This window comes from Sylvia atricapilla, chromosome 5, assembly GCF_009819655.1.
Source record: "Sylvia atricapilla isolate bSylAtr1 chromosome 5, bSylAtr1.pri, whole genome shotgun sequence".
Taxonomy (NCBI): Eukaryota; Metazoa; Chordata; class Aves; order Passeriformes; family Sylviidae; genus Sylvia; species Sylvia atricapilla.
In genome coordinates, this window is record NC_089144.1 from 66,997,330 (window position 1) to 67,019,809 (window position 22,480).

The 22,480-nt window shown below is 38.5% G+C and overlaps 1 protein-coding gene across 1 annotated transcript in view; it reads right to left on the bottom strand.

Annotated features, from left to right (window-relative positions):
* Window positions 1-2,278: 2,278 nt before the first annotated feature.
* The window catches only part of GNPTAB (N-acetylglucosamine-1-phosphate transferase subunits alpha and beta), a 37,937-nt gene continuing 17,735 nt past the window's right edge, over window positions 2,279-22,480 (bottom strand). Inside the window, exons 8-21 of the mRNA XM_066319934.1 lie at window positions 21,250-21,411; window positions 19,407-19,586; window positions 18,255-18,425; window positions 16,487-16,610; window positions 15,538-15,741; window positions 13,506-14,614; window positions 12,435-12,634; window positions 11,948-12,167; window positions 10,762-10,875; window positions 9,934-10,019; window positions 8,997-9,095; window positions 5,997-6,164; window positions 4,601-4,691; window positions 2,279-3,479 (exon numbers count right to left, since the gene is read on the bottom strand). Coding sequence (XP_066176031.1) covers window positions 3,402-3,479; window positions 4,601-4,691; window positions 5,997-6,164; window positions 8,997-9,095; window positions 9,934-10,019; window positions 10,762-10,875; window positions 11,948-12,167; window positions 12,435-12,634; window positions 13,506-14,614; window positions 15,538-15,741; window positions 16,487-16,610; window positions 18,255-18,425; window positions 19,407-19,586; window positions 21,250-21,411 — 3,006 coding nt within the window. The 3' untranslated portion in view covers window positions 2,279-3,401. The remainder of the gene's footprint in view (window positions 3,480-4,600; window positions 4,692-5,996; window positions 6,165-8,996; window positions 9,096-9,933; window positions 10,020-10,761; window positions 10,876-11,947; window positions 12,168-12,434; window positions 12,635-13,505; window positions 14,615-15,537; window positions 15,742-16,486; window positions 16,611-18,254; window positions 18,426-19,406; window positions 19,587-21,249; window positions 21,412-22,480) is intronic.

Here is a 22,480-nt window from a genome sequence, read left to right on the forward strand (position 1 = left end):
TTCTACACTGGCAAACATTTTTACACATAGGCTACTCTCTTAAAGAAATTATTCATTTATTTACAAGGCAGAGACAGATCTGAAAATTAAGTTCATAAATGGAAACTGAAAAGGACTGTGAGGTCCCCCCAGCATTATCAACTCTCTCACACACCTCAGTTTCCTATTTCTGGTTTGGTGGTTGTTGGTTTGGTTTTTTTAAACTTTAGTTATTAGTCAATGACTGTGAAAATGTTTTTTTAATCCCAAATTCCATGGATCTGTACAAACGTGGCCATACTATGCTAAGGAAGGAACAGTACCTTTCAATACCAAGCTTTTTCTGAGGTTGATGCTTCTCTATCTTCTCTAGTATGAATTTTAGATTCTACAAGCGTCTTGAAAAACAAGTGTCTTTATTGACTGGAAAATCAAAAGCCCTTGCATTAGAATTATCCTCAAATGAGAGAAAATTGCCAAGACTTAATCTGCTTTTTGGCTACTGATTGTTGAGGACACAATATAAAGGAGGAGATGCTGGCCCACAGTGTCTGGCCGTGCCTGTGCCTGTGTTGCCAAGTCACTTGAACTCTGAACTGCAAGCATCTATTTTATCACACGTACAGACGCTTTTCTTTGTACTAAACATCAGCTGACAAAGAAGAGCTTCTTCAGTCCCCCTCAGGCAGGTGCAAAACGATCCCGCCGCCCTCACAAGCCCACACAGCCCTCGCCCGTCCCTGGTTCAGCCCACCTGAGCCTCTTCAACCCACAGCTGTCTACTTTAACAGTGACTTTTAGAGAAACTCACCTCTTGTTTTTTTTCCCCACAACGTGTCCCAAAAAGATATTCAACAAACCGGCGCTTGTGTGAATTCCCCGTGTGGCGCTTTTCACCGTGAGGACCCACCTCAGAACAGCGCAGTCCCTCAGAAGAAGAAGGGGAGAGACGCGGGCCCTCGGCCTCACCCTGAGGGACTCGGGGGCAGCAGGGACAGGGAGAGAGCAGAGAGAGACCCCGCTGGCCGCCAAGGCGCCCGCAGCCCTCAGGGAGCACAGAGAGAGACCCCGCTGGCCGCCAAGGCGCCCGCAGCCCTCAGGGAGCACAGAGAGAGACCCCGCTGGCCGCCAAGGCGCCCGCAGCCCTCAGGGAGCACAGAGAGAGACCCCGCTGGCCGCCAAGGCGCCCGCAGCCCTCACGGCCCTCAGGGAGCACAGAGAGAGACCCCGCTGGCCGCCAAGGCGCCCGCAGCCCTCACGGCCCTCAGGGAGCACAGAGAGAGACCCCGCTGGCCGCCAAGGCGCCCGCAGCCCTCACGGCCCTCAGGGAGCACAGAGAGAGAACCCGCTGGCCGCCAAGGCGCCCGCAGCCCTCAGGGAGCACAGAGAGAGACCCCGCTGGCCGCCAAGGCGCCCGCAGCCCTCAGGGAGCACAGAGAGAGACCCCGCTGGCCGCCAAGGCGCCCGCAGCCCTCAGGGAGCACAGAGAGAGACCCCGCTGGCCGCCAAGGCGCCCGCAGCCCTCACGGCCCTCAGGGAGCACAGAGAGAGAACCCGCTGGCCGCCAAGGCGCCCGCAGCCCTCAGGGAGCACAGAGAGAGACCCCGCTGGCCGCCAAGGCGCCCGCAGCCCTCAGGGAGCACAGAGAGAGACCCCGCTGGCCGCCAAGGCGCCCGCAGCCCTCAGGGAGCACAGAGAGAGACCCCGCTGGCCGCCAAGGCGCCCGCAGCCCTCACGGCCCTCAGGGGCGCGGCCTCAGCGCCTCCCGCCGCCGGGAAAGGGCGGGAACGGGCACGGGAATGGGAACGGGATCGGGCACGGGAATGGGAACGGAATCGGGAACGGGCGCGGGAATGGGATCGGGCACGGGAATGGGAACGGGATCGGGCACGGGAATGGGATCAGGAATGGGATCGGGCACGGCGCTGCTGGCCCAGCACCGCCGGCGGGTGGATCCTCAGGCTGCTCCAAAGCTTTGCTCCCCCTTGGGAACCCAGCCGTGCTTCAAATGACTGGAAATTATTAACGCTGGAAGGTTTTCACGGGAAGAAGAAAAAAAAAAAAAAAACAAAACAAAACAAAAAAACAAACAAACAAGAAAAACCAAACCAACCAAAAAAACAAAAAAAAAAAAAAAAAAAAAAAGAAAAAAAAAAAAAAGAAAAAAAAAACCCAACCAACCAACCAACCAACCAAAAAAACCCACAACTTTTGGCGTCAAGATTCATGCAGATTCCTGGCTAATTTACCAAAATGTGCGAGCTTTTGTTGACTTTGAAAGAGAAACGGCAGACAAAACTTTCATCACGTTTTAGTTAATTTGAAAGCAAGCCAAGTATCTTACAATACATGTGCACGTACATTTTGTACATCATCCGATTAGAAAAAAATAGTGCTTTTTGAATACTGCTAATACAATTAAGTAAAGATACACCACCAAAATATTTGCCTGAAAAGATTCGGTACCCTTTGCCACATAAAACCACACTACTCTGATATCTCAGCAAAATACAGGGCCGAACCCTGTTGAATTTAAAAACAACACAGATTTTCAAGTCAGTACAAATATTGTTTTATGAAGTGAGACACTGCTCCCCATTCTTTTCTACTTTGAAACAGTTTGTTACTCATTCGTATAGAGGCACTTTTGCTTTTTTATTTACAATGCTTGTAAAATATTTTACTTTGATCGTTTTGATGACAACCCTCTCTGTTTAATCAAGCCAGGAAATAACATAATTTCTTTGTGTATTCTTTGGACTATATTACACCAGATATAAAATATCTTTCAAATAAATCATTAGATGTTATTACAGTGTAATTTTTTAGTAGCATAGCTTTTCTTTGAAATCCCAATTATACACTACAAATAGGGAGATGAATTGTCACTGTGCTTTAAAGAATGTCAACGTCTATAAATGTATTCTAAATTTAAATTACAAGTTACATAATTCTCAATTTTCCCCAGAGGGCTAAAAAAAGCAGCAATGACAGAAATTTGTAAAATGCTTTGGAATGCAAGATCAAGGACTTCTTAAGCTGATCCCAAACAACTTTTCCTTCCAACATTTTATCTAGTTGGCAACATCCACTGCAATAAATGCAGTTACATTTGTTTAGGTAACCCTTTTTATAAAAAAGGATAACATGGCCATGAACTAAGAGTTGTAAAGTAAAACCTGTTCAAAACTGCCTATGTACAGGTGTCCTGCAATTATTCGTTGTTATTTTGCATTGTCACAGCTCCAGCAGCTTTTATGTCATGAAGAGTACTGCAGAGATTCAAATGTAGGTGCATGATTTTTTTTGTTTTTTCTTCATATCAATGTAGTTAAACGGCAAACCAGAAAAGACACTTATGAAAGACATTTAAAATGCTTAACCACAGCTTGAGGTAGACTGCTCTCCAAAATAAAGCTCTTCTACACTTTGATTCGTTCATGACCAACTTCTTTTTGGATCCTTCTCCTTGGAAAAATCTTCCGTTTAAGTGCAATTAGCTGAGGAGAGAAAAAAAGGGGCTAAAGGTCCACAGCTGGTCAGGTTTTCATTCTAGAAACTATCAAATCTGTACCACTTGTGGTAAATACTCAGTACTGTACTTTTTTTTTTTCCTGATTACACCAGAAAGGCATTTTTTACTCCAATTCATCTATTAGATAGGCACATTTCCACTAGCCTTCTCAATAATCAGAATACAAGCAGAAAGTGAAAAATACACCATGCCTTTATTCTGACTATTTTAAAGGTAATCTGTGTACTTAAATTAACACTAGGCTACAGTCTATTTTTAAATGATCAGCACAAAGCTGGCATCTTAAAATGGTATTTAGATTCCTAACTGTACCACTGAGTTGAGTATCCCCTTCCAAAACCAAGTTACTAATGGAGTTTTCTAAGAAAAAAGGCTGAAAATCAAGGGAAAGAGTCATGCAAAAGTTACAGGTAGGAAAAAAATAATAATCAAAAGCCAACCTTTCAAGAATTACACCCTCTTCATCAGACCACGGAAAGTGTTACTTAAGGCCCCAACCTGCAAAGAATTACCCACATGATTTGTTCCATTGACTCCCTCTGAGTTTAGCAGGACTAATCATGTTCAAGAAAGCCATTTTAAGCTTGCAGAAGCCAAGCTTTTCCCCTTGAGTCAGATTCAAAACCTCTTGAATTCAGCAGGAGTCTTTGCAATTACTTAGGGAAGAGATTTTGATAAGGCCTTTAAGTAACTTAAGATCCCCTTCTGGACTATTTTTCCTTCCTCTTAACTTACTATATGCTTCTACCAATATCCATGTTAATAGACCAAGAATTTCAAAAACAATGACTGAATCTGAACATTCAAATTTAGCACACTGGTGATGGACTTTACTGTCCCAAAGCACCTGAGAAGGTGCCACTCTCCTTCTCCCCACATGACTCTCTTTTCAAGGAATCTTAACGTGGTGACTTAAAAATTAAAGCAACCTAATCATGAGTCATGTAACATCTTTATTTCTTTCATGAAGGGAAAATCCTAGCTAGTCTCCAAAACCTATTTTAAAAATACATCCAATGTGGAATCCTGAAGATTCCACAATCTGTTAAGTGTTATATAGATTTGATAAGAAGACATTAACTTTACCTGTTCAGCAAAAAATGAGATGACTGTAAAAACAATAAGTGTTACTAGAACACAGTGGGTCCAGAATTTGAGCTTGTCTCTATATGCCCTCCTGGACAAAAAAAGAAGGAAACAGAAAAATAGCTTTATATATCATAAACGCAAATATTTAAAAAGTTTCCAAGAAACATGCAACGCAAGTTTTTTCCAGTTCTTAAGGGGTGACTAATAAGAGGATGAAGGTGCTAGATGACAGAATCTTTTAGGCTAGAAAAGATCTCAAAGATCAAGTCTAACTGTTAAGCTAACACTGCCAAGTCCACACCTAAACTACATCTCCAAGTGCCACATCTACTTGTGGCAACTGTGGTTTTGCAGTCACACTTTGTCCTTTTTGACTCAACTGCAATTCCCTTACGTGCTACAGTTATTATACCTGCAGCCAGGAGGCTGAGAGCTGGCAATAGACAGTCTCATCTAGGCACCTTTTCCCATGAAATGTTGGACCAGATGATCTTTCGAGGTCCCTGCTAACCTGGGCTGTCCTGTGGTTCTGAAAATACTTTGATTTCCACCAGCACTTTACAGCCTTAACACACTGTCGTAGAATCATCTTTGGCTACAAACAAGTCAAAATAAAGTGTCTCTTTGAAGCTACAAAAAGTCTTGATGGGGAAATCTCTAAAAGGGAGCCACCACTGTGTCTAGTCCTACAGCACAAATTTCTAAAGCTAATGCTAAAATGGGTTTGCCCCCTGCTCCCTCCACCACTACCACAACAAGGCTTGCAGCACTACCCACAGTCCTTCTGATTCCTTCTATAGTTCCTCTAATATTTTCTTATTAACAGCTATTTCTCATGGTTTGCTGATCAGCAACAGGTTTACTTATATTAGTCTTGTGTCATTTTTGTCACTGTATCTGTCAACGCTTTGCTTGTCTTCTCAAGTCAACTACTCCAATTTCTTCAGTTGTTATTTATAAAAAGACAAGAGATAAAGACAAAAATTTCACATATTACGCAAAAATGAGACACACATTTATCTTTTCTGATTTTTATCCAGATGGTTATTGCTATGTGACAGATTGAAAAAAACACTTAGTAAGAAATGTAACAATGGTTTGGGGGTTTTTTGCATTTAAAGAATTCCTGTTTTATTAAAAAAAAAACCACCCCAAAAAGGAACAAACCAATAGCTTTTGTTTGCAGTACATTCGGAACAACTGATAAAATGTTGATGACTATTTAAGCACTGGAAAAACCCAAAACCTGAAGACCTCATATTTTTGTCCATTCAAATTTTACCCCACTATTTTCACTCTTTCATGACAATACTGGGGGAAAACCAGCTTGTTAGCAGTATCTTAGGTAATTATATATTACTGCACTACAGTAACTTGAAAAGGGGGAACATACCATTCTTGGAGTTCATGCATGTGAAGAAAACGATTCCGATATTCTCTTGGCAGTTCAAATTGAGAAGGGATGGGAAACATTGACTCATAAAAATCCCTAAGCACTGCTTTCACTGTTTGTGCATCCTTATGATTGTGATCAATATTGTCATTGAGGCAAACAAATTTTCTAGAAAACAAAATGACACTGTTAGAATATTTCCTTGATAATATGACAAAGATATTGCCAAGTCAATAGCATAAACATAATCCTTTAAAGCAAAATTGAAACCATATTATTTTAAAACCAAAAAAGATATATTTTTATTGTTGTATTATTTTAAATTAATTTTAATTCTAGGAGAACTAGGATTATTAGCAAGTCAAAACCTCAGAAGAATCCAGTGACAGGCCACAGTTCTAGTTATATAATGCTGCCATCTGATGGGCACTAGAGTGTGCACCATCCCAGAGCCCCTTGAACAGAGCATTACAATCTGAGTAAGGTTTTTTATACTTTTGAATTATCATGAATAAAGTCTCTTAAATAACAAAGTGAGCTCCACTGTAGGAGGGAAATATACTTAATTATTAATATTTTAGTGTGCATGCTGAATTCTTTAGAGAAAATCAAGATAAAATCCATATTAGATTGTATAAGAGAGGACAAAGCTTGGTCCCTTATGCTTCAGTTTACTGAGAACATTATATAAATTGGTCTGTCAAATCACAGACTCAAAGCTAGATTTATATAACCAACCAAAATACAAAGAACAACAATTTGGATATAATTTATACAGAAATCACTGTGACCAAATAAGTACGCTCCCAGTAATGGCTCCTGCAGAGAGCTATTTCTCATGTAAGAAACATGGAACTAAGTTACTGCAAATAACTGAAACTAAAGCAGCACCTAGTGTTCTAAACTGCTGCGTACTCTTGGCCACTCTGACCTGGTGCTTGACAACAAAAATTCCTCTTCCTACATTTGGGCAAGGCTATGTGCTTTATTTATATTGTGAGATACAAGACCCCTACATTTTCCCCAGAGGCAGAAATCGTATCTGGTGACATGTGCCTTGTCACTGCTAACCTTTGTGAATAAGCAGTTCTGGTCAGCTGCATTCTCTATAGTATGGTGTGCTCTTTCAAAGAGCAAAGTTCAGACTTCTATAGGAATCTAGAAATAAGCAGAACTCTGGAGCTTGTATATCAGCCCACACAGGGAATTAGCACTGAATGGCAACGTACTGCATCTGGCATAATTGGTAACCTTGCTCTAGACAATTACGTGCAGGGGATAACCAGGCATTCAAATTGTTACATCTGAGATGGAAAAATATGCCTCTTCAAATACAAGCAAACTGTTTCTCCTGTATCAAGTAATACCATGAAAAGCAGCTGTTTATGGCAATCATGGCTACACTCTAAGCATTTTGGGACTTTACTCTGGACTATCCCTGACTTCATCCCTTGGACTGGCAGCTCATTAGCCCTGGGAATCCAGTTGCTGAGTGTAATATTCCTGTTTAGCTTCATCAAAAAAAGATACAGCTTACAGATTGAGAGGTTGTTACACACAGCAAAGTATGGGACTGATGAGGATATTAGCCCATTTCTAATGGAAAGACTGTTTAAATTCATCCAAATGAAACCAAACATGACATTTCTTTGCATATTCCAGAATTAATGCCTAGACAATTAACGCTCACTTTGCCTTAAGGGAGCAAACCAAACACTTCTGGGAGATTAGTAAGCAAATGACACTTTTAATTCATTCCAAGACAGGCACTAAACCCCTGCTTTTAGAGACTGGTTTGTATGCAAGGAAAAACATGGCAAAGAGAAGAAAACAGCATGCCTACATAACCGTGCCAGCTCTCCTTTGTTAACAAGATGACTACAGTACTGCACTGTACTTGGCATAGAGCCCAAAAAATCAACTCCTCACTTTGTGAACACTGAAGGTGAGAAACTTACGTTACTCAGGTCTCTTGGAGCCTAACAAGACTTGAAATCACCTCTACCTCTGAAGAAAAAACAACTTGTAGCCAGCAGAAAAAGAAATAGAGAAGGAAAAGGAAGCAGAAGGATGAGCTAGAGCACTGCCTATGCTTCTTTTAAATGGATGATTGTGGCAACTGGAATGCAGGAGTTATGTGGCCAGAAGGTACTCTTTGAAAGGTATAGCAATGAATACAAATCACCTTCAGCTGTAAAATGTCTCAAGACTAGCATTTCCCTTTCTGGACAAATAACCCATCAAAAGTAGTGTAGTGTTGGGAGAAAAGTAGAAATCTACTCTTTATCTACAAACACAAATTATGCTATAGCTTTACAGGCAGCTGAGGTTACCCAACAGCTTTCTGTGACAAAAAGAGAAGGCTTCACTTTCCCTGGCCCAAGGTACCTGGTTCTACTTTCCTCTTTGCTCTGCTTTTTGACACTTGTCAGACCTCTTCTTGCATCCAAACCCATTAAACTGGAAGAAAACTCTGGCTTTCTGAAGACAGAAGCAAGATTCTTTCCATGTAGTAAAAGAGCTTAAAAGCACAATGAATATGCAAAACTGATTTAGTAACAAAATAATCCACACCTAAGTCCTAGTATAAAATACCTGCATAAAGCAGGTCAAAAAGTTCTTCCTTTAAAATAAAATTGCCTGCAATATAAACTGTGTGCTCTCTAGAATGGCAAAAATAAAAGCTTCAAAAATAGCTGAAGTTTCTATGTTTTCAAGGATTTTAGATCAATAAAAACATAACAAATTATTGACATAACCTGACATAACAGAGCAAGGAGTCAGCTTCAGTCAAAGAGAAAGAAAAAAAAAAAAAACCAGAAGTACTTTTGGTTCAAATTTGCCTTACCCTGTAACACACAGTTTAGAGATACATGACAATAAACTATCTTTTAATTACCAAAACAGTAAATTATCTTTTAAATACAAAAAAAGTTTACAAAGTCAAATCAGACAATTAAAACCATCCCACAACTTCACACAAATCACGCAACAGGATACCTGGGATTTTTTCGTATGTCATCCAGCTGACCAACTACATGAGAAACATTTGTGCGAATCATTTTGAAGGCAATTTCCTCCTCTCCCATGATTTCAAACCTTATTGTTGAAATAACATTTATACATTAATAAAACAGCCTAAAGTCTGGTTCAATAAGTATCAATTTTAACATTATTGAGCAACATTTCTAATCTGACTGGCCAACCTTCATTAAAATTCACCACTTGCTTTCTATTGATACATTTAAATTTTTCAGCTACTGCTCTTGCACAGAACTACTTTTCTGTATATTTATTATTAACCACCTATCAATCATAGATCTGAATTCTAAGAGACAGCATATAAAATATGAGCATTTGACTCCAGGTTAACAGTCTTACTAGTGGTAGATACCACATTTATATTTTTCACTTCTTTTATCTTAATATAAGAAAACACCCTGAAGGCTTCTTCAAGTCTCACCAGAGAGTCTCCTTCCTTTTAAAAGCTCACGCCACTGTCACTCCTCCATCTCACAGGAAAGGTACAAGGTACTTGAGACTAAAATGCTTTTCCTATTCTTTTTTTAAGCTTCAGTAAAAGGGAGGATGAAGTAGATTTACAACTTCTAGGTACAGAAGGCTTTTTTATATGCTGGTTGAATTGCACTCACTCTCCAGCCATCCAAACATACTCTGGCTTACTGTTGTACAACATAAATTAGGAAATGGCCCAAGATGACAAAAGTAACATGGAAGTATTTAGTCTACTAAAGCAAACTGTGAAAAAACCCACATCACTCTGCACAACGAAACATACGTTAAGTTAACAACAGTATGTTTCCTTAGTTCCACTGTGAAAATAGCTAAGACTTGTTAGCACACACATACAGTCTTGGGTTATGTGTGTCTTTATCCCTTCTCCTATCTCTCTCTTCACAGGACTGCCACAACATACCTGTATTTGTTTTTGTCCTTGTAAGCCTTACGAATCCTGTCAGTCACAGGTTTGCAATTAGTCACTAGGTTTTTGGTTACTGGAGGCTGGAAGAAAACACTGTTTAGATTATAGGTTACTAAAAATTAGAGTGTTGTAAGGGTGTACTTTGTAAGAAAACTTGTATTACAGCTAGAGAGGCCTGCATGCTTTACTCTCCTGGAACCAAAAAGCTACTATAGTTTTGTGATCAACCGTGGAGGGAAAAAACAAAACAGTACTGGTGCATAACATCACAATTTCCTATTTTACAAATAATATATGACAAATACAAATTACTTTTTGGCAAAAACATTGCAACTTCAATCTCAGTAAAACATTCAAAAATTCTAACTCACTTGACAGCTGTCTGATATTCCTCAGACAAGGGCCACCAGTGAAACTGGCCAGGCAATCTCTGAACAACAGATTTTTGGATTTTAGGGTGTTTTTTCAATACATGGGTTATAATTCAGATAAAGACTTATCTGGAAGCTCTAGTCAGAGTGGTATTGGGCTTACTGTCTTTTTGGTTGGCAACACTAAATTTTCTTAACAAGGATGACTTTTTAAAATCCCAATTATAACAACATCCTAAATCTCAGATTTTCTCTGCTTTTAAAGAAAATTAAGGGTTAATAAGTTAGGAAGCAGCCTGTAAAATTTTCATTTGGTAACACTTAATTCATGTACATACAAGTAGTAATTTTTCTAAATACTTTCCTTCTAGAAATTAAAACAGCTTTTAAAGTAAAGTAAATGCATACTCAGGAAAGAAAATAAGCATCTTTTAGGATCAGTGTTTCTTACCAGATTTGGATCATAATATGCTTCCTGAGTAGGAGGAATAACATGGATCTGAGTGATGTTGGCAGGGAGAGCCTTAGAGCAATTTATCAGCATTTGTTCTAGACCCGTCAAATCCTAACAGAAAGAAAGGGGGGGAAAGAAACCATTTAAAATCCTACTGATTTTCTCACTGATCTAGTTCTAAAAACCCAGGGTTCACAAATATACTTAATGTAATCTACATAACAAATTTCCATGCTACTGTCCACAAAAGAAGACTTAATATTCAGCAAACCCCATTTCAGTAACTGCTAAGTCAGTGGGACTCCCTATAAAGTAAAGGAAATGCTCAGTACAGAGTTTAATTGAGACCAAATAAGTTATGACTTAATACCATTTTTATTTAAAATTAAAAGCACATCTCTACTAATAATGACAGGACAGTACAGAGTTCCCAAATCAACACTGGCATATTAAATTCCAAATCAAGTACACAAACAGAAGAGTTAACTGCAAGGACAGGAAGATTTTCTGATTAAGGTACAGGCCAAGATCACACTAAAGCAGAGCTGTGTTCTGACTTCACCAGCAATTTTGTGCCCTGTGTCACAAACAAAATGTTTCAATGGTTTGTGTCATTCCCTCTCTGTAAAGCAAAACATTTTTGCTTGCAAAAGCATTTTGTTCTCTACCTGTATGTTTAAGAATGCAAGTCATACAAAAACCATGTCTCTGTTTATGAGATTCCTAGAAGAATACAAGCATGAGTCTTTCTGTATGATCATACTATTTACTAGTATGACTTCCTTGCTATCCTTTTTCTCAGTTCTTTCTTTAGGCCACAAGTTCCTCAGGGCAAGAACTATCTTTTACTACGTGCAGAAACCACAGTAAGCACAACAGGATCCAACTCTTGGCACTGAACTTTTTTTTTGGACAAACTCACACTGTTTTCTTGAACTCAGACAGCAGTGAGCCATTTTTCTGAAGCTGCTAGAACTCAGTTTACAGACTCCACAGAAAAAACAATCAAACAGTGGTAAATAGAACAAAATAGAGCACAATGCTATATTTTCCAAATGATATTTAAAATTTGCCAAATGTTACTGATGCTACAAGCAAGGATGAAAAAAAAATGAGGCAAATTAACTATTTGGGACTTTAAAACTGAAGTTGTTCTAAAAGTTCATCAGTGAGCAAAGAGTACCTGCAAACTCAGTGGTAGCTCATGGATCCTCGTGGCCAGCGTGCGAATCTCTCGGTCAGACAAGATGCCTGACTGGTCTGTATCAACCTCATCAAAGATCTGAGAAATGTTCAGTGGCTGAACTGCACTCATAAGGTAGTAGAAATATGAAAAAGCAAACTGCATGTCTTCAGAGTGACGCACTTTGTGAAATGATGTCTTGTCAAATTCCTCAGGAAACCTAGACAAGAACGAAAACCCATTTAGCGCTCTAATTTCTTGAAGAAAACATTCCTTACCCAAAAATAAATTCTTATCCAGAATTTTGAAAGTGCCTCAAAAATCTCACTGTATCCCAACTATCATGTTGTAGTAAATTTCTTATTTACTTTTCCAAAATATAATTTTTCATGAGTAGCTATTAACACACTGGAAAAGGCTACAGCAAAGCAACAGAAAGGCAGAATTTCCAACAGGTTTACATTATTCCAAGCAAAACCACACTCACATATCCTGGAGCTCTTGCATAACAGTACGGTCAATCATGTGAGGCATATGAGCAGGGACTTTACGAGATGTAAATCCAAACTTGCTGTTTAGCAGCTTATTCACATATCGAAGGGAATCAGCAAATGTATCTTTCAGCTGCCTTCCAAAATGTTTACCTTCAGTAAAGTAGGACATTTGTTTAAGTAATGACTCTTCTTCCTAAAGAGCAGGACAGGCATAAATATAGGTTACATTACTGAAAAAGTCAGGAAACACTACACACACAGGAAAAATGACATTTCAACCAGCTGCCAACTTTTCCCATATCTGAAAATGGGAAGAGAACTTTTTCATATTTTTCTTCCTATTCCTTAGCTCTTCCATTAAAAAGAAATAAAACCTACTTTTCTTAAAGTTTCCATGCTTTGAGGAAAACTATAAAAGCCTTCCTTAATATTTGTGCTCTGAAACCTCACACACTCTAAGGGCCATCAGATTTATTTGTACCGCTGCCTGTTTTTCAGATTATCCATCCATATTTGATAATTTGAAATACTATAGTATAAAAATTCTTCATACAAAATTCAATCTCAGATGAACAGAGAGAAGATATAGTCTTTTTAAAACATAGCCCTTTGCTATGTGAAATAGGGCAAAGCAGCTGCTACCAACTGAAGCACAGTAGCTTCTCTTCTAGAGCTTCTCAAACTGAATCCATACTTGCATCAATACAATCAAAACAAAATTTAAGCTTTCTGTTCTAGTGCTATATATGTGTATGAGCAATAGCAATAGCCCTGTGACAACATGCAACAACAAAAAAAAATAATTTGACCAAGAAAAGGCAGTAGAAAGGGAACAGAAATAGTTATTTGGCTTTTACCACCAGCTAAGAGAGGCCTAGATCATAAAGAAGTCATATTTTATGTGAAAAGTATATTTTCCAAAAATCCCAGCATTTGCCTCAAAGGCAAAGCACATTTCAAACGTCTAAATCATATCAACAGTATTCCAAGAAAAACTGTTGCAGAATTGCAACACTGCAGAAAGATGCAACTATTCCAATAAGGAATGACATTAAGATACTCACATCAAGAAGGTCTTGGAAATACTTCTTTTTCTCCCATGGCAAAAAGCCTTGGTAACTTCCAGCATAAGACTGCAATTTTCTTCCCACTAGCCCCTCCTTTATATTTGCATCCACCTGCTCATGCCCTTTTACTCCTTCCATCACCTGTGCACCTTCCCCAGTAACAAAATTCCCAGTATGTTTTGATTTCTGCGTTTCCCTTAATATGAGTGCATTCAATACTTTTTCCCGAGTTTCGTTTTTTTTCCCCATGCTCTGGGAGGGAAGTATGGCTTTACGCTGTACTTTATAAATATGTTTATTTGTACTCATTGTAACAACAGTCTCCTTTGTTCCCATAAGCCTCAAAGGAACTTCTTCCTTTACTTTTACTGGGGGTTTTTGGCCATCATTTACATCTTTATAAGGCTTCTCCCTGCTGCTCTGGTTCTTCTGATCTTCTGAATGATTATGCATGTCCTTTTCTTCCAGGCCTACAAGACTCTTTGCTGTGCTTAAAAACTGGAAAGGTCTCAGGAGAGCAGCCTTGGAAAGGTTATATCCTTTCTGAGTTATATCACCATTTAGTAGTTTTAAGTCCAGTTTCTGCAGTGCTAGTTGGACATGCTCAGGAAGAAGAGACACATTCACTGATGGGATTACCAGCTCTTCAGGTGCACTCTCTTTTGTGCCATTTCGACGTCTCCTGACTCTTGGAAAGCGTTTTTCTTCTGGAATATCCTCAAATATCATTTCAGCTTCTGGTACCGAAGTTACACTTTTTAAATCAGAGTTAGATTTTTGCACGGAAGTTGTGTTCTGTTTTGGTTCCTCCCTAGTATCAACTTCTACAGCTATTTGCATTTTAAATTCTTCATCATTTTTATTCAGGAATGTAAGGTTAAGATAGATCACAGTTGTGTTCATGCCACTATGCATGATTAGGTGGATAGTTTTCCATTTGTTAGCAACTGAAGCATGTCGGATAATCGGATTGTCACTGTAGGAACCTTCAACTCCTTTCTTGGCTATTTCGCTGAAGCTGAAGTAAGGCAGACATTCACCCTTGGGAATAACATAGTAGGTCTGATTAAGCTGAAGCATCACCTTGTACATTTCTTCAAAGTGATCTGGAAAAAAAAAATCCCAAACAAGAAACAGAACAAATTTCTGTCAATTTTCAGCATGTCATTTATTTTTCACTTTTTTTTTAATTAAAAAAGTCACTATTTTAACAGGGAAACAGCTTTCTGAAAGAACATTTACTCTCGTTTCCAGCTTCTTGCTCACTTATCTACAATAATGGATGACTAGAACATACTCAGATATATAAAGCTAACAGACACTCCCACGCTAATTCTAAAAGCCAGTATAATTCATCCCTCTTTCAGTCTCTACCTGAAGAGTCTAAATTGTCTTATTATGATGCCACCTAAAATTATGTGTCAGTAATAAGTAGCTTGCCCATATTACATTTTTGCCACATTTTAGGAGAGTAATGTTGCAACAGCTGGAGTTCACTGCTACAGTTCTGCATCTTGATTTGAAATTTTCAAAATCAGATAGGCTGAAAGGAACTTCTCCCTCCCACAGCAGAACACAGATTATCTGTCATCTCCTAGATGAACAAAACCTCACTGCTAGCAACAGAATCATCAGAAACACATTTGTCCCAGCTGAAATGCAGGGGAGCCTCTGCTCTTCCAAACAGAACAAACCCTTCTCCTGTATATACCAGATAGCACTTCCCATCACTTTGTTCACTCCTTGCTAATCTTTCATATCCAAATGAACTTCAGACAAGTTCACTTGTGACTGAAAGTAGCCTTTGGCAAGAGCCCAGAGCCAGACTTGAACTCACACTATCAGCATCAGAGAGGTTCTTTAAACTTTTTTAACTCCTACAGATATCATCAATTCAACTGTCCTTAGTCAGGTAAAGATGCTTGTACAGGACACCTTAGCCCAATTTGAGAGTAATGATGAGCCAAGAGAGGTCAGGCAATTCAAGAGAATCCCCATAGAAAGCTCATGAGCAATGCTTTTTACATACCCTGGCCACAGTCACCAGCATCAAATCCACATGAGAGGACATTGCAGGCCTGGTCACAGAACTTGTCTGCTAGCCAAGAATTAGCACAGCCTTGGTTACAGTATGAAACACCACTTATTCCTGCTCCAAACTGCCATGGTGGGCCATTCCCAATACCTCCAACTGCACCTCCACCAGCAACATAGCGATTACCCCCACTGTTACCTAGAGAAAAAAGAAAAAACAAACCCAGCAGAAGTAAGAGTTTCAAATAACAGAAGGAGAGCACATTTAGGCCACTATGTTAAAGCTAGACTGAAGACTGAACAATCATCAGTGAAATTAAAAAGGGCAAAATTCTAACTAGACCCCTGTGAGTTTGTGCATACTATAGATTTTACACTTGGTATAGAAGTTCAGGAATCAAGTGAAAAGGGTACCCGAAGTGCCAACACATTTTGTCTTAACTTTAAAAAGGCAGGCAGAAAACTGATTTACTACTCCTTGTGCTTGCAGTCTTGACTTTTACAACCTCCTAGAAAGGTATAACTTCCTCAATCCACTTTTTTGTTTACCACTTCTTTTTATTACACCGCAGTCCTGAAAATTTCATCTAGGAACTGAATAGTGCAGCTTCACAATCCAGTATTATTTGGATTCTGAGTCCAAATAATATACAATACTGTATATTATTAATATAAAATAATTTAAATTTCAAAACCCCTTCTTTCAGCTAGTCAAATTTGATACCTAAAGAAAGATTATCCCACGCCCTACTCTTTCCTGTAACTTTCCATAGAAGTTTGTATTTTCCAAGGAATGAGGTAAGTCTGCAAGTCAACTTTTTTTATTTTTTCTTACAAAAGGAGGCAAATTCTGTAGTTATATAGATAAAGACAAATTACAGAATTATTCTTGTAGGGAAAAATAGACAGTTCACTTTTTCATAAATTAAACATTGCTGTCTTACCAATGCAATCACCTCCATCCCAATCACACGCTGAGTTATTACAGGCTTTATCACAGTAACCATCTTTAATCCACGAGCCGGGACATCCCTCGGCACAGTTTGGCACAGGCCAAGTCAAGTACACCTGAAACAACATGACACTTTGAGATAAGGACTGATAAACAGAAGTCAAATGAGCTTGTTTCTTTGAATATGGAGACTTAGAATAATGTCTCCCTGTGTACAGTGCCTTTAGATTCCAGGCTCCAGGGAGCTTGGCAAACAGCATTCACTCCCCCATTGCCTGTGAAGTAAATGTTATCCCTTTCAAAGGGAAGGTAGAACTGAAGAATTCCCAAGGCCATACAGCAAAGCGGCAACAGCCAGAAATGGCAAGTGGGACTTCCCAAATCTACTTCTGCAAACCATATTCCAATGAAAACTCGTATCTTCTCTTTTGTCAGATAGGAAAGGTGAACTTAAACTCTGAAATAGCTCTGCTGTTTACTCATTCTCCTGACTCAAAATGTTTCTTCATTACTAACCAGTCATGAGATAAGCAGCACATGCTAAATATAATCCCTGAAGCACCTCATCCTCTATGACTTAAATAATCTTAACAATTGGTAGGATTAAAAAAAAAAAAAAAAGTGTGTGTGTGTTCTTTCAACTGAGGAGGCATTAAAAACCCCACACATTTTCCTTTAGACTTCATTGTTTCAAGATTTTAGCGGCACATTTCCTACACTGACACTTGCTGATCAGGTTATCACAAACAACACTGCATCTAAGATGACTTCATCATCATAACTGGAATAACTGAAGAACAATAAATGCCTCCATCCTTAGAGATTTAAGACAACTAAAAGCCTCCTAACATCCCCAAGTACTGAAACAGTTATTTTAATGTAGCTTAAACTGATTTTGCTCAACCCTTCTATATGCAAGCATGCATATCTTCCTGCATAAAATATTTAATTCATTGGTCTCTGGTGCCTTGTGTACTCACTGCTGAAACAGAAATAATAATATATACATCTTCAATTTTTTCCTCCATGTCACTCTTGTAGATCAAGCTAATGGATGAAAACCCTCCTGGCAGCCAGTGTTTATGCACAACTATTGCTAATGTTCCCTCCTCCTGCTTTCCTTACTTAAACCCAGTTGATGATAATGGGTTTGTTCGAAGACTAAATTCCTTTACACTCACAAATGTGGAACAATATCTATTATTTTAGCAACCAATTATATATATAATATATATATGATATGATTATATATAAATTGGGCATTATGGGTGTCTGAAGAGAGGCAATTAATGGTAGACTTCAATATTAGACCAGTTCAAATGTTATCTGACCTCAGTGTTCTCACAGAAAAGTTGATTCTTGTTTGAGTATTTCCCACAAGACAATTTACAAGGAAGGAAAACCGGCAACTGCCAAACACCACATCAGTCTTACCAGTGCTCCAACAGAAAGCAGGAGAATTAGTGAATAACACTGAATATTATTAGTGAATAATCCTGACAGAGGATCCATTATAACCACCCAAACATAGAAGTGAACATGAAAAAGAGTAATCCTACAAACACAGCACACATACAAATACAGAGAGGAGCCTTTCACACCCTCAACCTTAGCCAACAGTTCTCTAGTTAAGAACAATGAACCTTTAGAGATAAAAGGGGAAATGATTGCTCTCCCTTCCAAAGTAGCATTCCTTTGGCTTTTATTATTAGAGTAGAAAAGTTTTACTTCCACTGAAAGATCTTTTCATAACGGCTTACCTTTTGACCTTTAGAGTGACTGTAAAAATCATCAGGCCAAACATCCTTCCCAAACATAACATCATCATTGAGATAAATAAACTTCTGAGAAAGGCCACTGATACGATGAATATGACTTTCAATAGCTGGTGAACTGAAGGTAGGCAAGTGACTCACATTCTGAAATATTTCCTAAAACAAGAAAATCCCCAACAACCAAAAACTGTTTCAGTCAGGCACACAAATACCTCATACTTATCTACTAAAAAAACTTATCGAGAATGAGGATAGATAGATAAAAAAGAAAAAAGATACTGAAAAAAAAAAAAAAAAACCCAACTTGAATATCTCGTTTTGACCCCCAAAAAACCATCTTCAGTTCTGCTGCTTAACTAAGAAACTGCCCCTGATTTCACAAAGTCACAGACTTTCACACATTCCTCTTTCGGTGAGTACTGGACCAGTCTCAGAGTACACATTTGCAATTCTCATGAATTTTAGGCCGCACAAAATTTCTAGCAAAGTGAACCTGTTGCACTATTCAAAGTCAGAATTGTTCCATCTTTTTCAAGTAACTTTACCAGCAGATAGCAGAATAAGTTGAGTAAGTATCTGTTTAGCACTTCAGTTGTCCAGAATTCCTATGGCATGTCCAGATACCAAAATTACTTCTCAATTTGTAATAAGCTACTAGAGAATTTGGTTTCACTTATTCAGGAAGCTTGAAGGATTCCTCTTCTCTTTTTAAATAACATTTTTAGAATGCATAGCTACTTTTTTCGTAGCCATCTTCTTAGTTCCAGTAACTGTAATCCACCATTATCTCAACACAAGCTTATTAGGTTATTACTGGTTCTGAGACTGTTTATAGATTCAGATTACATTTTCTTCTCCGCAGTTTTTTATAAATAGACTCTATAAGGAAATTAGACACGGGTATATGTTAGCCTTAATATTTGGAAGAGTGTGCTAAATACAGGCTTGATATATATTCAGCTATCTGTTTACCCAAAATATAAGGACATACACAATAAAACCCTGGCTGATTGAGGGAAGAGGTTGTCATTTCTTCCAAATAAACTTGTCCTTTTGCTGCAAGAGGATAACTGCACTTCAAATCAAACAGGACATCTCTGCTGGCCCTTTCACAGTGGTAGTTTTGTTGAGGGTTACCTGATGTGTGACAATAGTTATCCGAGGATTATCCAGGTTCAGCCAGGAAGGAATCTGCCCGTTGGTGACGATGAAAATGTGCCGTACCCAAGGGGCGTGTCTCTCTATCGATCGCAACGAGTACCGCAGCTCTTCGTTGTCCTCAAAGCGGCTGGCAGAAACATCCTCATCCTGCTTGGACTAAAAACCAAAAATATCCTCTCTTAGATTTTAAATAGAACACTAAGGTTTTGATCCAGCTAGGTAAGGATGGTGTGCTTTGGCACATGGGTGCATAAGCACTTCAGGAGTTCGACATTCAAAAATAAAAAGTACGTTGATAATAACCATTGCTCTTACAAAGAATCATATTCTTCCAAATTATCAAGGTGAACAATACAGTGTTCTGACATCACTGGCTGACCACCTGGTATCATTAGGATGTTTGCTGACCATGCTGAAAGATGTTCTTGAAGAATGAAGCAGAAAAAACACCCCTCCTGCATTTCACACCAGTAACATCACCTTTCAGATATCCAGTTCCAAGAGGCTGGGCCTTTCAAGTACATTGCATCATAAGCTGTATATAAATGTCACCTAATATAGATATACTGGAAGTGTCATGATGTAGCTGCTCTTTAATTATCCCCTGCTCTATTATTTTAAAGAATTTAGGCAGGAGAAAATGAACAAAACTTAGCCTAATATTCATTATCAAATAGCTAAATGTTTCCATAGATTTTTATTAAATAGAAAATGTTTCCATTAGAAATTCGTCAGTTAGGTAACAAATTCAGGTTATAGGACACTGAAATATGTATTTCTTTTCCAATTCACGAGACCTTAATGACCTCTCCTAAAACCAGTAAGTAAGGCTGCCTAAAAGGAACTTTCCTAAAGCCCAAATGAAACAGAAAACTCAAGAAAATAGTTGAATGTTTAATGATTACCATTTTCACTGCAGATTCTACACACTATATGTAAATTTTCTAGTGTGCACAGAAATACAGCTTTCAGATTCACAAAAAGAATAACAACTGAAAACATTTTAGCAACACCAGCAGCCATTGGCTAGGTGCCCATTCACAAAATTAAGTGTAATTTCAACATGGGAAAGTGTAAAGTTTGAGCTCAGGGTTGGTAAAAACTAGGAAGATTTCTCCAAACATCCAAATCACAGGATACAAAGAGAGACTGCAAGCTTTTCAGGAGTGGGCACACTAACCATGCCACTCAATATTTACCCTTAAATTAAATTCCAGCAGGAGGAGAAGCCCCAAAATTACAGAATATTTTATCTTGAAACAGACACTTTGTTATTTAATTTCCTGCTCTTAAACTAAACATCTTTCATTGTATCAAAAGCGTTCCTTACAGATATCTGTATTTCAGGACTTCAACATTTTTGAAGGAGAAGCAATTAGCACTTGCTCAGCATAAATGATGCTGCAAAGCAAAAAGTGTTTCAGAAATATATTGGGAAGAAGATAATCATGTTTGTTAAAAAACTCTCAATCTCCCCACACAAGAAGCCTGCTTATCTGCTAGTCAGGATCAGTTAAGCCTTTCAGGACATTGAATGCATACAGCTTTATCAGAACACGTGCAGAGGGCAACATTTTTCTCTTAGTAGAGAACATGAAAACTTAAATATTACTGTTTGATCCTTCTTTCCTTCCCATTGATTTGAGAACTAGACAGTGTTCTTGTGATGTTGTTTCCTTACAAGCTAATAAATATTTGATTCCTAATACCTCCAAGCTTCTGGAAAAAAAATCCCATGTTCCTTGTCATCGACTAGTTAGCCTCTACTTGCGGTTTTGAAATGTTGTAACATTAACGTGCTGTAAGAGAATTTACCCACCTGACTGACAGAGCTGAGGTCCCACAGTAAATAAGCAGGATTAAGCGTCAATTCCTTCCCATCTATAGTCATGTTCTTCTTTGCTTGCTTGCTCAGCTCTTGGAAACCCTTGGGGTTATTCAGTTGCAAGAGAGCCACGCTGGCTTCTGAATAGAGCTGCAACTGTACAAGCAGAGAAAACAGCTCCAGCAGCACTCTTCAATATTTTTGTTGTATTATTTTTACTAGAGTGACTTACAAGAATGACTGGTAAGCACTAGTTTTTAAAGGGCTACAATTTTGTAAAAACATGAAAAGAAGTAGTAAAACGTGAACTAAAAACCATTTAAAGATACAAAACATTATGCTTAATTTTCACTTTGCAAAATAAATGTCTCTTAACACAGTAATCCAGCAACAGTAAACCTTTTCGTGTTTTAAGTATTTTGGGAGTAAATGAACAGTAAGTCCCCTATCCATTCTCTGTCACTCCAATAACAAAATTCATGTTTTCATGAATTCAATTAACACTTTATTATATGACTGAAAGAATTGGGATTTTTCTTTTCTTCCCAGAAAATTAGGGCACTGATGTATTGTCACTGTCAGAAGCGTAAAATGTTCAGAATGCTTTACAGTTAGTTCAACCTACAGCTCCGAAATCTGAGATACAAAGGGCTCCAGACCTAATCCATGTGGGTCTCCAAGTCCTTAGTGCTCATTGCCAATATGCTGCTAAGGTCATTTCTTAGCTGTGGACTGTTTGATCTGTTTGCTGTTTTTATCTCTTGCCACCAGTAAGTCTGTATATCAGATTTCATAATGCCCAGGATCAGGGGCTTGCCCTACACACCCGAACAGGGAGTGTAGTTTACAGATCACAGGGCATCAAAGCAGCTCCCCAGGAACACTGCATAACCCAGTAAATGCTGTATTTGCCATACAAAGCAGGATGAGCAGACCCAATCAAGCTTTAAAAGCAGGACTGCACTTTGATTTTCCAAGTGCATGCATTCAACAGTCTAATTAAGAATAAACACAGTTAATCATTATTATTTATTTGATGCTATGCAGGATTTTTATTCCTTCAGGCAACATAAGACAACCACATCTACAAATTTTCAGTGCAAATACAATTCATAAGCTATCAAATTTGAATAATCATGTTCAAAAAATGCAAAAAATGACAGTTCCCATCATAACTTAGAGTTCTAAGTGGTTTTATTTCTTTATTTTTTTATTAAATCTGACC